This window comes from Xenopus laevis, chromosome 5L (assembly GCF_017654675.1).
Source record: "Xenopus laevis strain J_2021 chromosome 5L, Xenopus_laevis_v10.1, whole genome shotgun sequence".
Lineage (NCBI taxonomy): Eukaryota > Metazoa > Chordata > Amphibia > Anura > Pipidae > Xenopus > Xenopus laevis.
Genome location: NC_054379.1, coordinates 76,395,786 through 76,412,079, shown reverse-complemented (window position 1 = coordinate 76,412,079; position 16,294 = coordinate 76,395,786). Strand labels below are relative to the sequence as shown.

The 16,294-nt window shown below is 39.2% G+C and overlaps 1 protein-coding gene across 1 annotated transcript in view; it reads right to left on the bottom strand.

The window, feature by feature from the left end:
• Positions 1-7,598, bottom strand: part of LOC108716798 (mannosyl-oligosaccharide 1,2-alpha-mannosidase IA) — a 153,364-nt gene extending 145,766 nt beyond the window's left edge. Inside the window, exon 1 of the mRNA XM_018263255.2 lies at positions 6,408-7,598. Coding sequence (XP_018118744.1) covers positions 6,408-6,986 — 579 coding nt within the window. The 5' untranslated portion in view covers positions 6,987-7,598. The remainder of the gene's footprint in view (positions 1-6,407) is intronic.
• Positions 7,599-16,294: the final 8,696 nt, after the last annotated feature.

Genomic DNA, 16,294 nt, shown 5'->3' with positions numbered 1-16,294 from the left:
ATGTTTAAATCTACCGATTAGAACCTTTATGTTCTTATATGATTAGTAGTATGCTGAGCGGCTACAGCAGGAGTCAGCAACCTTTACTATCAAAAGAGCCATTTTGCCACTTCCACTAAAGAAAAATAGTCTGGAGCCGCAAAACATAAAATAGCTTATAAACTTTTAAAAGTTTTACTCTTTTTTGTTACAACAACGGAATACAACAAACAGAAGTGCAGTGTGCATGTGTAGTCCCACTTTGAAATAAATTAAACACTGAAAAGCCCTATTAAATACTAGTTTTCTCATCTGTTTAATGTGACTTCTGTTTCTGAAGCTCCATGCTGGTCTTCCTTCTCTTGTCTTAAGTGTGTGCCCACGGTAAGGACCATGATGAGTCATCTTGCTGTGGTTTGGTCTTGGCCTGTCACTCCTGGGACGTCTATACAGCCCACGCAACCCTACCGTGGTCGCACACTCAAGAAGCCGCCAGCAGGTGCGAGGGCTGTATAGACAACGTGACAGCCACAAGACTGAGCCGCAGCAAGCAGGATGAAGCCGCATGAGGCTCCAGAGCCGAGGGTTGCCTACCCCTGGGCTACAGGGATGATGCTCTGTATGTAAATTCTGTGTGGCCCCTCGATAGAGCTGGCAGAGGTTATGGCTGGGCAGCACTTATAAGCTTCCCAAAAAACAGAGAGCAGTAACATTGTATTTTATGTGGTTTAATTGGTCTTGGTAGACAAAATGTTTCTTACAGCTGCTTGAGTTACAGCAGCACATTGGGTGGTATCAGGTAGCCTTCTACTCAAGAGGTTTTTGAGTTGATGTCTGCCAGTCACATGTCACTAAGCAGCCCTAGCAGCAGTTGCAAGAGTACAGGGCATTTTAACCGCTGCTGTTCCACCTCTATGACATTTGCCTTAGTTCTTACACAGGAAAATAAAAAGGGTCAAATGCCATGTACTGTCCCCTTATACTAAATAGGACAAATGTTGTTTGAGTTAGTTGGAAGTGCTGGATAATACACAAAAGCCATGAATATCTTTTAAATGATATCCTTATAAATGGTGAGTTCTGATATCATCAGTTATAAACGGTGAGTCAAGTTCATATGGCTTGAAAAAAAGACCAAAAGTTCAATCCCCTCCAAATGAAACCCAGCGCATATACATACACACTCACACCGTCCCCTCTGTACACTCACATAAACTATACATATACCATTATCTATACTAATTGTAGGTGTCACAATAGCCTATGACAGTGTTGTCTAACTGGTAACCAGAGAATGACACTAACTAGAATTAGATCATTTGTTCTCTACAAACACCCCCAGATACTTTTCAGTTAAGGAAACCCCCAACACACTGCCATTTAGGGGCAGATTTATCAAAGGTCAAAGTTAAAAACTTCGAATTGCAAAGTAATTTTTGGGTACTTCGACCATCGAATAGTCCAACTTCGATTCGAAGTTGAAAAGAACTTCGAAATGTCTCTTTAAAACTTCGACTTCAACCATTCGCCACCTAAAAACTGCCTAAGTGCTGTTTTAGTCTATGGGGGACCTCCTAGAACCTGTACGGAGGCAATTGGGGGAGTTTGGGAGATCAAAGGTCGAAGTTAAAAACTTTGAATCGAAGTAGCGCTACTTCAACCCAAAAAACCTTCGACCACCATCTTTTTGAATTCGAAGTTCAAAGTTTTTTTTAACTTCGAACTTCGACCTTTGATAAATCTGCCCCTGTATAACTCACATTTATATTATTTCTACTTAAGTTCATAACTTTGCATTTATCAACATTGAACCTCATTTTTCAGTTTCCTGCCATCCCAGAATCAATGTTACTGCTCCTCTCCTCATAAAAGGCAATTAATTTAGTCTGGCAAGATGTGTTACACATAAATCAAGTCAAAAAGCTTATCCTTAAAGGGAAAGGCAACCCCAAAATAAAAATCTGCCTAATAAAAGAAAGCATAACCCGAAGCAACTTTACAATATACTTATTTATTACAAATTTCCAGTGCTTTTAAAGTTATTTGTAAAACCAATTGCTATTGAAAGCAACATTGTTTCAAAAGTCTGAGCCATCATGGCAGAGAATAGAAAGGGACAAACACGGTGCCCTGATGGCTCAGACTTCTGAAACAATGTATATATACAACTTAAAAACCATAGAAAATCTGAAATGAATGTATACTGCAAAGCTGCTTAGAATTATGGTTTCTTTTATTAGGCAAAGGGAATGGTTGACATTCCCTTTAATGCCCCTTTGAAAAGCTTTGCTTACACTGATGTCAGACTAACCGGCCTATAGTTTTGAGGCGGAGAATGGGATCCCTTTATGAATAGCAGCACCATATTAGCAATTCTGCAGTCTTTCAGCACCATGCCAGACCTCAATGAATCCTAGAAAATTGAGTAAAGTTTTGGTAATCAAAGAACTATTTAGTACACTGGGATGAATATCATCTGGTCCTGGACCTTGTTTATTTTTACAAGTTCTAGGCTCTCTTGAATTTCCTCTTGTGTGAACCATGCATCAATAGTTGTATTCTTAGAAATTGGACTGTTAAAAGAAAACTATACCTCCCAAACAATGTAGGTCTTAATAAAAATATATTGCTTCATGTAAATAAACCATTTTCATAATAATATATTTTTTTTAGTAGTATGTGCCATTGGGTAATCATAAATAGAAAATTGCCATTTTAAAAAATAAGGGCCGCCCCCTGGGTTGGTAGGATTCACAGTGCACACAAACTAACCATATAGGTTAGGTCACGAGCCAATTGATAGACAGAAGTCTGTATTTTGCTTCCAATCTTCTTCCTGTTACAGTTAGAGTTGTAGTATTTCTGGTCAATGGTGGTTCAAGGCAAGAGACGTAAAAGGGCAATATTTACTTAAATATATATACCAGTTTGGTAACATTATTTAATATGCTACTTAATTTGATATAAACTATTGTTTGATTAAGTATTTATTTTGGGCCTATACTTTTCCTTTAAGAAGTAAACCTTCATTTATTGGTCCATTGTTTGTGTACACTTTTGCATCTTCAATAACAGTTGAATGCAAATGCATCTACAAGTTTATTACTGCTTCAAGCTGGCAAAGTTTCTTCATATAGACAAATACATCCTTTTCATTGGAAACAAATTACCATTTTATTTGAGTTAAAAACAAAATGTGTAAGGTGTATATCATCAGATAAAACCTAATTTCACCTGGAAAGCCAGGAAAAATGTGATTCATGCTACTATTGCTTGACAAGAAGGCACAGGACTAATTGCACTCAAATCTATGGGGGCTGCTTTATCGATCTTACAGTGCCTGTAAAAGTGTATTTGCCCTTAGGATTTGGATTACAACAGATTGCCTCCATTGCGCAAAGTGCAAAAAAATGATGCACTTAATGAAAGTTTCAAAACATAGAAAGTTTTTCAAATTGGATATATTTAGTAACAGAAATATGAAGTAATTTGAAGAGCAAAAAAAAAAAAAAAAAAAAAAATTTGGGAGTATATAACTTTTAAATTCTCATTTAAAAAAAAATACAATGTATACAAGAAGCTCCACATTCCCTAAGTTGTTGAACGTAAAAACTATGTAGATACCAGAGTTTGACTATACAAAATCGTCAGTAATAGTTACAAAGAAAACAAAAAAAAAAAGAAAAGGAATAAATTATCATATTAAAGAAACTGTTTCATGATTCTATAATTTAAAAGTGTACAAGAGTGCAAGCCATCAAAACTTTGGAAGGAATAAATGCACTTTAAAGTTCTACTTCAAAATGTTTTTTTTTCCCAGATGGAAAAGGGAAAACAACAAATGTACAATCATAGATAAGCTGAAAAGGAAACCAATTTTGATTGTACAAAAACAGACCTTCCATTTCCTAGGAAATGAGTCAGCAAGTCTCACACATCTCTATGTAAAAGTTTATTAAAAGTTAGCTTTAACTTCATAATTCATAAAGCACTGTGAACACCATCTGATCATCTAATTTTACATTTTAAGATTCAATCCCTTAAAACCTTAGACATTTACAAGAGGGCTGTTATTTCTGTGAGGACTAGGGTGACAAGATAAGCTTTGCTTTCATCTGTGAGATGAAGTCAATGCAAATGATATTACAAGTAAAATGTGGAACAAAATGGAATTCTTAGAAATTTTCCTGCCTACAATAAACATTTTCTGTGGTTTTAAAATTCTGCAAATATAACTGAATGATGTATTAGCTTGTCTCCTTGTGTTCTCTGGTTCTGGCCTATGAAATAATGTATCAAAAGTCAGTTCTCCTTCAGTTTTGTTTATCAGCTGGATCCTGCTATATTATTTCAGGAGTCAGAACCACCAGAGAATGTAAACAGCCAGGTGGATATTAATTTCAATAGCAATTACATTCACAAAAACAAAACATTTAAACAATTAAAAAATGCTTTGTGTATCACAATTGCGCAGAATTATTTTCTTTCATTACGCAGAAACAGTTTTGGGGTGGAGCTCATTTAAGTTAAAGAAATGAAGATATATAATTAATATTCACAGAAGTTATAGCTATTAACTAGAGTATTTTTCCCTTTAAGTCATAGAAGTCCAGCTTTTCTCGTGTAGTGGGTACAGCTATATGCCTGGCACTGATTATTTTACCTTTATGATGCCTTACAAGTTACCCTATTGGACCAGTACAGACTTGCTGCAAGCAGGATATAAAATATTAATGAAAGATGCAACCAGACCTCTGCCTCCAGTTTGTCAGCGCTATCCCTGGTGTTAAAGCTGAAAGCTGTAACTCCATAATGTCATGGGGCCTTATGCTAAAAAGAACTATCAAAATAAAAACAGACTACCCACTTAAAACAAGGTAACACATGTAGCACCCACACAGGGTGAGCATCTTAACAAATTATAGCACACAAAAAGGACAATGGATGAAAAACTGGACTGTTTTTAAAGCTTACAGAAAAATATTCTAAGGAAATTTAGTGAAACCTTGATGCATCTAAGAGGTTAAAGGTCCTACACAAACAGAATCAATACCTTTAAACTGAGGCTTTACAGCACCTCTGCCGTTACATATATTGCTTATTGGCAGTCTTATATTTAAGTTATATAGTGGATTTATTGATTTTAAATCCAATTCTTATCAATGTGTACCATTTATGCAGAGCTTCGCGATAAATGAGAAAGTCCTGGTGTTTAATATTACAATAGGTGCAGGATTAACTAATTGAGAATGCAGTACATCACATAACCAGCACAATGACCAAACTACCAGCAAAATAAATATACTTTGGAGAAAAGGATTTCTGCATGTTGCTGATAACCCTAGTTTTCCCTAACAGAACCTATAACAGATCCTTTTCTATAGGGTGGTGATATTTCACAACTCCAGTGCTGCATTCAGCATCACAATCCATGCCTCAGTCCATACCAATACCTATTCATTCTCTACTTGCACTAGAAATATTAACACAAGAGCTTCATAAAGCGGGCAGGAATATGTGCCAGCATCCTTTAATGTTAATTTATCTGCAGCAACATAATCTGAACATGACTGCACAATAAGAAGGAATCAGGGCTCCGATTGCCTAGTTGATAGTGTCATGTCATTATTCTAACCTCTATGCAACACAGAACAACAATCCTAAACCCAAAATGATTTAAGATGCCAACACCAGTTGTGAGGCTAGTGAATGTTACTTTTCACTTCATTTCCAGCAACATACTAACACATGTGCAGCGCTCAAGCCTCAAGCCTGAGAACAAGCAGATATGCTGCTTTGATAGATGAGGAAAAGGGAAAGTCATGATCCAGTCAGCTGCTCTCACAAGGCAAACTTGCTGCAGTAGCCCGTGTTCAGGGAATGAATGGAAGGTGGGCAGAACAGGAGCATGCAGTAGTACCCTGACCGTGAGCTGGAGCATTCCTCCCAGGGCCCAGTGCAGCACAGACAGGACCTGTTAATGTACACCTGGACTTTGTTCTACCCACACAATTATTAACAGAACGAGGCCACTCACCAGTAAGACAAATCATACAATTGCCTGTGAATAGCACATCACACACTAGAGCAGCCCCACTCCCTGCCAGAGAAATGACAGGTTCCCGAATGAATGTCTTACATTGAGACAATGCCTGTAATACCCCTAGATCCCCCCCACAACGACGTTTGGCATCCGATTATCAGAACGACACACAGATAAGTATCAGCTCAATGGCAGCTTCCCACTACTCCTGTACGGCCTGTCCGTAGAACTATCTAAAGGCACAAACCCCCACCCAGTTACTAAACTGTCCGAATGTTAGGGCTCACATTTACAGTAAGTGACGGAGTCCCCCCCACACATGAAACGAGCCAGAAGTAGTCGCCCGCAGATCCCCGGTATTAGCTCAGCGACGCACTTAACTCACCTCTTTGATGGTGTCTCTCTTCTGCTTGACAGCCGGGTCGGACGGCTCGTTGCCCACTACCCCCACAGGCTGCTTAAATACATGCGGGGGAAACTTCCCTCCGGCTGTCACTCTACCCTGCACCATTATCCGATCCTTATCCCTCTGAATGTCCTTCTTGATGTCCTCGCGTGCCCGGTTCAGAGTGTCTTTGGCCTCCCTTAGTGCCCTCTCATGTTCCTCTCGAATCCGGGCAAGGCGCCCCCCGACCTCCGTCTCCTCCTCCCCCCCTATTGGTCCGGTCGGGGGTCTCTGAGGCGGCGGGGGCTGCTGGAAGAAAACTCCGCTCAGTAGCTTGGAAGAGTCCGGCAGGAAGAAGATGGCCCCGAAGCACAGGGTGATAAAGCCGCTGAACACCAGCAGCAGTACAAACTTTTCTGTCAGCCGAAACCCCGACAGCTTCCTCCCCGCGGAGCCCAAAGACAGCAGCCCGGGGCCCGACACCCCGCCCCCTGGGGAACAGCCTGGACCCAGCCCTCCTCCTCCGGCCGACCCCAGCGGGGAAACGCTACTGAACGGCAACAGACTGCCGCCCGGCATCACACAGCTCCCGACTGGGGACTGCTCACAGGTGGGCAGCAGTAGCTGGCAGCGGGAGGTTCCTGGGGAAAAGTCAGTTCAGCGCCGGACGGTATCCAATAGCAAGCATGCACCTGGTACCTGTAGCTCCTTCTGCTTGTGGTGGCTTAGTTGGAAGCCTTTTAGCACACGTGTTGTTACTAGCGCTGCTCTTTGGCTCGCCTGTCCCGCTGCTGCTGCGGCTACTCCTTACACATGAGAAAGTTTCCAGCCTGCAATCCCTTCCGCTTGTCCTACAGCGCACACTGGCAGCCCAGCTCTCACACTGCTCTATCGGTACTTGTACTGAAGGCTTCCTCCGCTGCTGTGATGTGTCCCAGTCCCACATACCACTTCCCGGACTGTTTGTCACAGAGTTTATCGGAGGAGGAGGGGCGAGGGAAGTGTATACAAGAGCGGAGGCTGCCCCCTTCCAAATAATGGGGGGAGGGAAGACTGGTCACTCCCTTTCCCCGGGGCGGGGTAGCGTTGACAGGTGACCACACATCCACTTCACACACCCCCGTCCTACTCCTACTACTATCCGGCACTGACTGAGCCTCAGGGCAAAGACCCCAGTAAGGGGCGGCGGACCAGCCCACTGATAACAAACCGCGCCCATCTTGGACGCTGATTGGCTTCTCCGCTCTACGGATGGCTCTTTGTGATTGGACAACTGCAAAGTAGAGCCAGAGCCGCTAGACTAGAGGATCTAGTTCTGCCTGTTAACGGTTTATAGTCATTAAATTATTGTGGAATGAGGCGGTGGAACGCAGCAGTGTAATCATCTTTACAACCACCTGCTTTGTGAACATGCGATACAAGCGTCAGGTTTTGCCTGTCTTACAAGAGCGGCTCTCACCTTTGCTACTAGGAATCGACTAACCCCGCCCCTACGCAAGTTTCTTGAGGGATGCCCTTTGCCCCCTATAAAGGCTGTCTTTGTTTTTCGTCCTAGCAATATATAGCTGAAGCTGGCCATAGATGTTGAGATTTTTAAAAGATCAGATCCTGATCGTGAGACCACGATCTTCTCGGAACGATTGTACGAATTTACCATCAACTAAAAAGACCAATTTGCCAGGAAAACAAAGGGGAACTGCCTGCTTGGCCCTGCAAACATAGATAGATTGCACTGGGACCTACAAAGATTTTTTTGACCTGGCTGATCAACTTCCTGACAGATGTCGGCCGAAAAATCGTAAGATGTTCGAATCCCACTAACCGCACGATAATTTCGAAGGATTGGCCGGGCTTCCCTAAAATTGGTCGTTTGGCAAGAAGAATCGGCGCGTCTATGGGGAGCTCAAAGCTGGCCACAGATGCTAAGATCTGATCGTACGAATCAACATACGATCGGACTTTCCCACCTCCCGACCCGCCACTAAACATTCAGATCAAAGTCTTACCATTCAGATCAAATAAAGTAGTAAAAGAACAGATCAGTCGATGTTCTGCCCCTGACAGCAATCGTACGATAGTTATGTGCAATAAAGCTAGTGACAGTCTCCCACTGATAATCGTCTATGGCCAGCTTTATTGTTCCTTGCAATCGCTCTGACGCCCAAGCTGGAGCACCATTTAGCAAAGCTGCCTGACAGGAATTTTAAGAGAATTGCACATAATTGTCACAAATCTTAACATTGTCATTGGGAGCTGATACCTGCAGCACAGGCTGATTATCATAGATTCCTTCCAACCTGTGGAACCTGATATGTCTATGTAAAAACAATATTTGTGTTTATTATTGGAAGTTCATATAGTGTTCATGCACCTTTTCTGCATAATCCCTACTGAAAGAGCTCATGTCAAAAAGGGGACATTTTTTTGCCTTTAAATATGTCACAAGATCCACAATACACGGGGTTGCCACCTTGTGTTTATTCTACTCTTGTAGGAACGGCAAAAAAATCGTGAAACGCATTGAAGTCAATAGGTGTCAAAATTATTTTGATGCCCCTCAATTTAGATGCCCGCAACAATTGTTATACGCGCGCTTATTTTTGGCAAATTCATTAAAGTCAATTGGTGTCTGAATAATTTTGACTCGCGACAATGTTTCTGCGCGCGACTATTCTGACGCACAGCCAAATTTTTTTGAGAAGTGGATTTTTCACTTGGCAATTTATTCACCAGCGGAGAAAAGTAGAAATTTATTTGCCCATCACTACTTGTAGCCCATGATCAGCAATAAACCTTTTAACAAACAAATAGTGTGAATACGGAGTGGATTTATCAAATTGTGAAATTAGAGCTCACCGCAGTAATATTCTGCCACTCTTTATTCATTCATATGGGATTTTTAGAGACATATTTGTAAAATGGTGAACTCTTGAGTGGGGTATTTATCAATGGCTAAAAGTTAAAGTCCCATAGGAATCAATATAGAGTGGCAGAATTTTACTGTGGTCTTTCACATTTTGATAAATCTGCCCTTTAGTGTTCTAAATGAGAGAAAAGACTTTGGAAGCACAAAAAGTTAAAATAAAGAAACAAAAATGAAAACGTCAGCCAAGGCCAAGACATATTTAGAGGCCAATTGAGTTTCAAAACAGAAATTTTCATTATGGAAAAACATACCTCTAGCATTTTTAGCATCTTAAAGCTAATTTACAAATTCTAAACGTGCAGTGACTAATACTATTAGGGTTGCACTGAATCCTTGCTTTTGGGATTTGACCAAATACTAAATCTTTCATACCGAATCTTGAACCGAATCCCAAACACAATTTGCATAAGCAAATTATCATTAGCACTGGAAGTAAAAAGAGCCCCATGCATGTACTACAGAGCTCGAATTAATCTAAATCCTGGATGTGGTATATCTCTAACTACTATATACTGTATGTGTGAGTTTTTCAATATTGAGATTTAGCAAAGTTTCTTAAAGGAAAACTATAGCCCCAAAATGAATACTTAAGCAACAGATAGTTTATATCAAATTGAATGACATATTAAAGAATCTTACCAAACTGGAATATATATTTACATAAATATTGCCCTTTTACATCTCTTGCCTTGAACCACCATTTCGTGACTCTATCTGTGCTGCCTCAGAGATCACCTGACCAGAAATACTACAACACTAACTGTAACAGGAAGAAGTGAGGAAGCAAAAATCTGTCTGTTTATTGGCTCATGTGACCTTACATGTGGTTTGTATGTGTGCACAGTGAATCTTACGATCTCAGGGGGCGGCCCTTATTTTTTAAAATGGTAATTTTCTATTTATGATTACCCAATGGCACATACTACTAGAAAAGTATATTATTATGATAATGGTTCATTTACATGAAACAGGGTTTTACACATGAGCTGTTTTACTCAGTATCTTTTAATAGAGACCTACATTGTTTCGGGGGTATAGTTTTCCTTTAACACTGGTTGGGAGCACATACTGATTAATATGGATTTATTCCAATCTGTGGAACCTGATATGTCTATGTAAAGAAACATATTTGTATATACTATTGGAAGTTCTGTGTTTATGCACCTTACCTACATAAACCCTGCTGAATGAGCTAATGTCAAAAAGGAGGTATATTTTGCCTTGAAGTACGTAACAAGATTCCTAAATGTGTCCCGTATAAGGAACAAAAGACCAACTGGGTTTTTTGAAAATGTTTTTTTAGGGTTGTCACCTTATTTTACTCATACAGCCCATAAACAACAATAAACCTTTTAAAAACTGTACAATTTGGAAGAAGTAAAAAAAGTGAGAATAAAGGGCGTATTTATGAAATTGTGAGCTTAAAATATTGAGATGGCCTTGCCTTTTGTGGTTTACACCCAGACGTCCCAGGAAGCAAACAGTTTGCAGTTTGTGAGATCCAGGATGAATATACTGTATGTAGTTAATAAAGAAGTGTAGCTAAGACTAAGGAGCTGATTTATACATGGTCAAATTAAAATTTTTACTGTAATTTGAGTTATTTGTGCTAAAACTCACAAACTCAAACTAAATCAAGTATTTATTAAGCAAAAAAACCTAAAAAACTTGAATGCTGAACTGCAATCTAAAAGCTTGTGAGGTCATGTAGAAGTCAACGGGAGCTGTTCTAGACAAAATTTAAACTATTCAATTTGAGGTTTTATTTAAAGCTTAAACAATTTTTTCCCACAATTTTATTGAACTGAAAAATTCAGATTTTTAATAAATAATCACACGTTTAATTTTTTTTTTAAATTGTGAGATTGTGCAAAGTAGAAAAAACATCTAAAACCTTACAAATTAAAATGTTGATAAATTGGCCTCTAGGTATGTAAATTTATTATTGTCCTCTGTTTAATTATTTATTGTTTTATTTAACTGTTCAAAAGGAAAGTTACAGATAAGTTTGAGCATGATGCAGACATTGATATTGAGAGGCAATTTGCATTTGGTCTTCTTTTTTCTATATCCTACCAGATTCATTCAGAGGCTTTATTATTGTTATTATTATTATTATTGTTATTCAGGCCTTCTCTCATTGAAGCTGAAAATACCTAGGTCAGAGTTCACCCACCAGTATCATTAACTTAGCAGCTCTCATCAGGCATTTCCTGCATGATTATGAAAAATCACTATTATGCTTTAGAAAATGACATAAATATTTATTTAATATGGCCTGCAGCTTCCCCCACAGGGTCAGAAAATCTGACCTTGTGGACATGGTCCAGTCTGCCCATACAAATCTTGCAGACAGGTAAATTTTTTGGTGGTTGTAGTTGGTACATTAGCTGCTTCTACATTAAAGTTATGTGGATTTATGGATGAACTCACCGTGATAATGGAGTTCCCCCACAGTTCATCAGAGGGGAACTCCACAGGCTTGACTTTAATGACTGCTTCTTTATCAATCAATGCACTTCTGCTCTGTATTTGTGTTGTGATGTATCTATATGCAGGCTTAATGCACCTCTAGGCATATTCTCAGGTTTTCCCATTACTATACTATCACATAACAGCAATGTGTCCCATTTGTTTTTATATTCCTACTGTACACAATAAAATCCAATACATTTGGGGGCAAATTTACTAAAGGGTGAAGTGACTAACGCTGGCGAAAATTCGTTATCTAAGTAGATAGATTCTAGCGGTACTTTACTCACTAACACCTGCCGAATTTGCGCTCTGACGAATGGACGTAACTACGCTAAGATTTTACTAAACCTTACCTCTTGCACCAGACTTACCGTCACCACCTCAGACCAGGCGAAGTGCATTAGAGTAGATAGGACTTCCTCAAAACGTAGTTGAAAAATTTTCTAAGTCCCAAAAAACGCTGGCGTATTTTCCTTTTTTCTCCCCTACATTTCCTAACATATGGCACATAAACTATACACTGTGCTAATGTGTAGGGCAATATAACAACTCTATTTTCTTTTATTAAGGTTTCCCGGGCTTGTGTAGTGTTATGTATTTGCTGCAACATATACGTCCATTGAACTTTAACTTCCCGCCGTATGCAAATTAGGCAATGCTAGCACAACTTCGCTTTGCTTGGTGCAGTAATGCTAGCGCAACTTCGCCAGCGTTCGGCGCCCTGGACGCAACTTCGGATTTTAGTAAATTAGCGTTGTCCTGACGAATCTACACCTGGCGAAGTGTTGCGATGTGAGCGAAGCTGTCGCTGGTGAATTTTCGGAGGTTAGTAAATTTGCCCCTAGATATGTTCTTTATGTAGTATTCAACAATGGTTTTTTAATTTTTTTAAACCACAAGCTTTTCAATCTATTACATATTTCAGGGCAAATCTCTGTGCACACTTACTTTACATTTAGCCTGCCAACAAATCATTACTGGTAAATAATATAGATGTTGATTAAAATGTACTTTTAAATGCCTTCTTCTTCCAGATCTCAGAAGCAGTGCAGATTTCTTGAAGGGGTAATTTAAGCTAATGTTATACACCAAGTTTTAGCTGTTTATCCCCAAGGGTGCACTGCACAGGATAGACAGCAACTGAGCTTAAAATTGTTTTTCTTTCAGTTACTATACTATTCATTATAGTTAAATGTGGAAAGGGAATTATTAAAAGATCATGATGCATGGTATACAAAAAATGACATGTAGGACAAAGAATACAGCAAACACATTAGTTAGTACATTAGTACATCAGTTTAATCATGTAAATACAAGGATGAGACCAGGTTCCAGGGGGTCATAATACAGTGAGGGGGTCAGGCATGAACTATGGCATTGCCATAAAGTAAGGGATAGCATACCCTTTCATCTTAAGTAGGACAGCTGTGTATGTAAGCCTAAATGGAGGGGAGGGACGCATTTACCAAATTCTCACACTGTGGGACAGTAGAGGTGCCACTGCCCATCCAGTTCATGAACACAATTTCTTTGGCATAGTATATTACTGTCCTTATAAGAGACCTAATTTTAATCTGAGGCATCAGGTCTTCAACCAAGCCTAATAGGTAAACTTCAGGCATGCATGAATTGTGAAAAGCCATGTGTTCTGCTTGGTATATAACCACCTCCCTACAATATTTTCTGAACCGGGAGAGGTCCACACCAGGTGTAGAAAGGAAGCATTGGATATCTGACATCTTGGGCATTCAGCTTCTGGGCACCTACCCATTCTTTATTTAGCTGGGTCACATATATTTGATGTTTATACTGAATCAATCTAGTTTTGAGGGATGCAGGTTCCCATACTATGAGTGGTATTAATATGGTTAAGTAAAGAGGACCTCTTTGTTTTATCTGTATTTTGTGGTCACATTCTCATTGCACCCCTGGCTAATAATTTAAAACCAAAATAATGTTTTAGGCTAGGGCCAGACAATGGGCTAACAATCCACAGCTCTGCTGCTCCCTTTCTTTTCTTCAGGCAGGGTAAATTTTGTCATGACATGTAAAATGTCTCGTTTAGGCGCCAAAATCTGACACGTCTGCCTGCACCAGAGCAGAGACAATACTTCTGGGTATTGGCAGAGCAGGCTTGCATTTCTCCATAGGCCAAAATCGTACACAATCGTCTGGCACTAGCCTAATTCTGATTAATGACTTATACCTACAATCTCAAATATACCTCAGTGCACACCTACAGTACCTATTTATACTTTGAGAGGGATTAGTGAATTGGTGCAACTAGCCCTATGAACTGTGCATACCATTAAATGAATTCATTTTGAAGAAATGCCTGCTTTTTGACTCCTCAGTCAATATGAGGGTCCTGCAATCACGGTTTACCTCAGGTCACTCAACCTTGTAAGACTGCCCTGGTGATGAAAAGAACATTTTTTCAAAATTTGGCCTCAGAGTCCAAACCCGGGGAAGGCCATTTATCAAAGGTTGAATTTCGAATTTCAATTGAAATATACTCACAATTCGAGTTTGGAGGTTATTTAAGAAAAAATTCAGAAGTGTAATATTCGATCGTATGGTTACGATCTGAAAATTCGAATTGTATTGCATTTGTATTCGATTCATACAAATCAAGTTTTTCTCCAAAAAAAACCTTGAATGTTAGGAAGGCTAGTAACATCTCCAAATGGCTCAGCGGACCTCTGCCTTTGACTTGTACATAAACTCGGCAGGTTTTAGGAGGCGAATATTCGAATTAGGACTGTTTCAATGGTCGAGGTGTGATAAATTTCACATTCAAATTGACATTCGATTAGGGGGATTAAAATTTGAATGTGTGAATTTTGAATCTCAAAAATTCTAATTCGAATTTACTATTCGACCCTTGATAAATCTGCCCCTTAATGTAATCTTATGTTTATGTTTTATGTTGTGTTATTTTAAAGCACTGACAACACTTTTGTTTAGGTGATATAGTTTGTTTTGGATTCTGCTCAGATTGTAATATGTCAATTAGGGTCATAATTGGTTTGGAATTGAGCCAAATCTATTATTGGTTTAGGTATTAAGTTGAATCCAAAACTTATGGATTTAGTGCATAGGCACCACTGGTAACTGCTATAAAAATGCTATAATATTGTTACTGAAAGGGAGCAAAATAAAATATCAATTGTAAGCAATCTCAAGCACCTTTAGTAAAATATACCTCTGATTTTAAGGAGAGCAAACATATAGGAATCTGAAAATAGGTTTGGAAGTGCTTTGTAATGTTCCATAGTTAGCTATTTTCAGTGATAATCCACCATTAGAACTGTTGCATACAGTCAGATGAACCCAGGCCCAGATCCTGTCACTAACCAGTCATTAATGAAGTGAGGGAACAAGATCATCCCCTAGGCCAGTGATCCCCAACAAGTAGCTCGTGAGCAACATGTTGCTCTTCAACCCCTTGGATGTTGCTCTCAGTGGCCTCAAAGCAGGAGCTTAGTTTTGAATTCCAGGCTTGGAAGGAAGTTTTGGTTGTATAAAAACCAGGTGCAATGCCAAACTGAGCCTCAATGTAGGTTGACAAACCACATAGGGGCTACCAAATGGCCAATCACAGCCCTTATTTGGCACCCCAAGAACATTTTTCATGCTGGTGTTGCTCCCCAACTCCTTTTACTTCTGAATGTTGCTCACGGGTTAAAAAGGTTGGGGATCCCTGCCCTAGGCAAAGGGTTGTATGATCTTGATATAGCAGCATATTAATTTACAATCTGCTTGATTTTATGAAGAGTTTGATTAGAAATATTCTCATTTCAAGGCAAACACATGGGCAAATCTAGTAAGGGGTTACCTTTGCCACTAAGTTGATGTTCATTCTCTGTCATGTTTATAATCACCAATGCCCTTACCTAGTCTGCAGGTTTACAAATAATATAGGGCTCATTAATCAGATATTTATTACCTCAACAATTAAGCAGCAGAATGAAATGACTTCTGTCCTATGTAAGAAGTCAAAAATTGATTAATGGCCTAAGAGAAATGCTGAATAACAGTTTCTATGGGATTGCTTTTGGTTGGTGAAAATGAATTAGTTTTAACATGTAGACCAGTTAACATGGGGATTGGCATTGTTAACCATTTGTTTGTTGGACTGGGCCAATTTATGTGCTATTTGTGTATAAAATAAATGCGTGACCATTAAGAATCAAAATGTTCCAAGCCCAGTAGCAGGAGAAAATGAAAAACAAAGTTGTAGCAGAGATTGTTCAAATTTACTTAGTAAATAGTCCACTATTAATGATATAGTCACTAAAGGTGTAACTTATATTTGGAATCTATTATGAAAAGTGATGCTCTTTGATACTGACAGGAAGTAATACTGGAGAAAATTCTCTTACAAACATTCCCGCTGATGAAGTATGGCTGGTGAAAGTACACCAGCATTTATTTGTCGAGATGAAACTCAGCATTTTGATAAATATACATATTCACTTCGAAA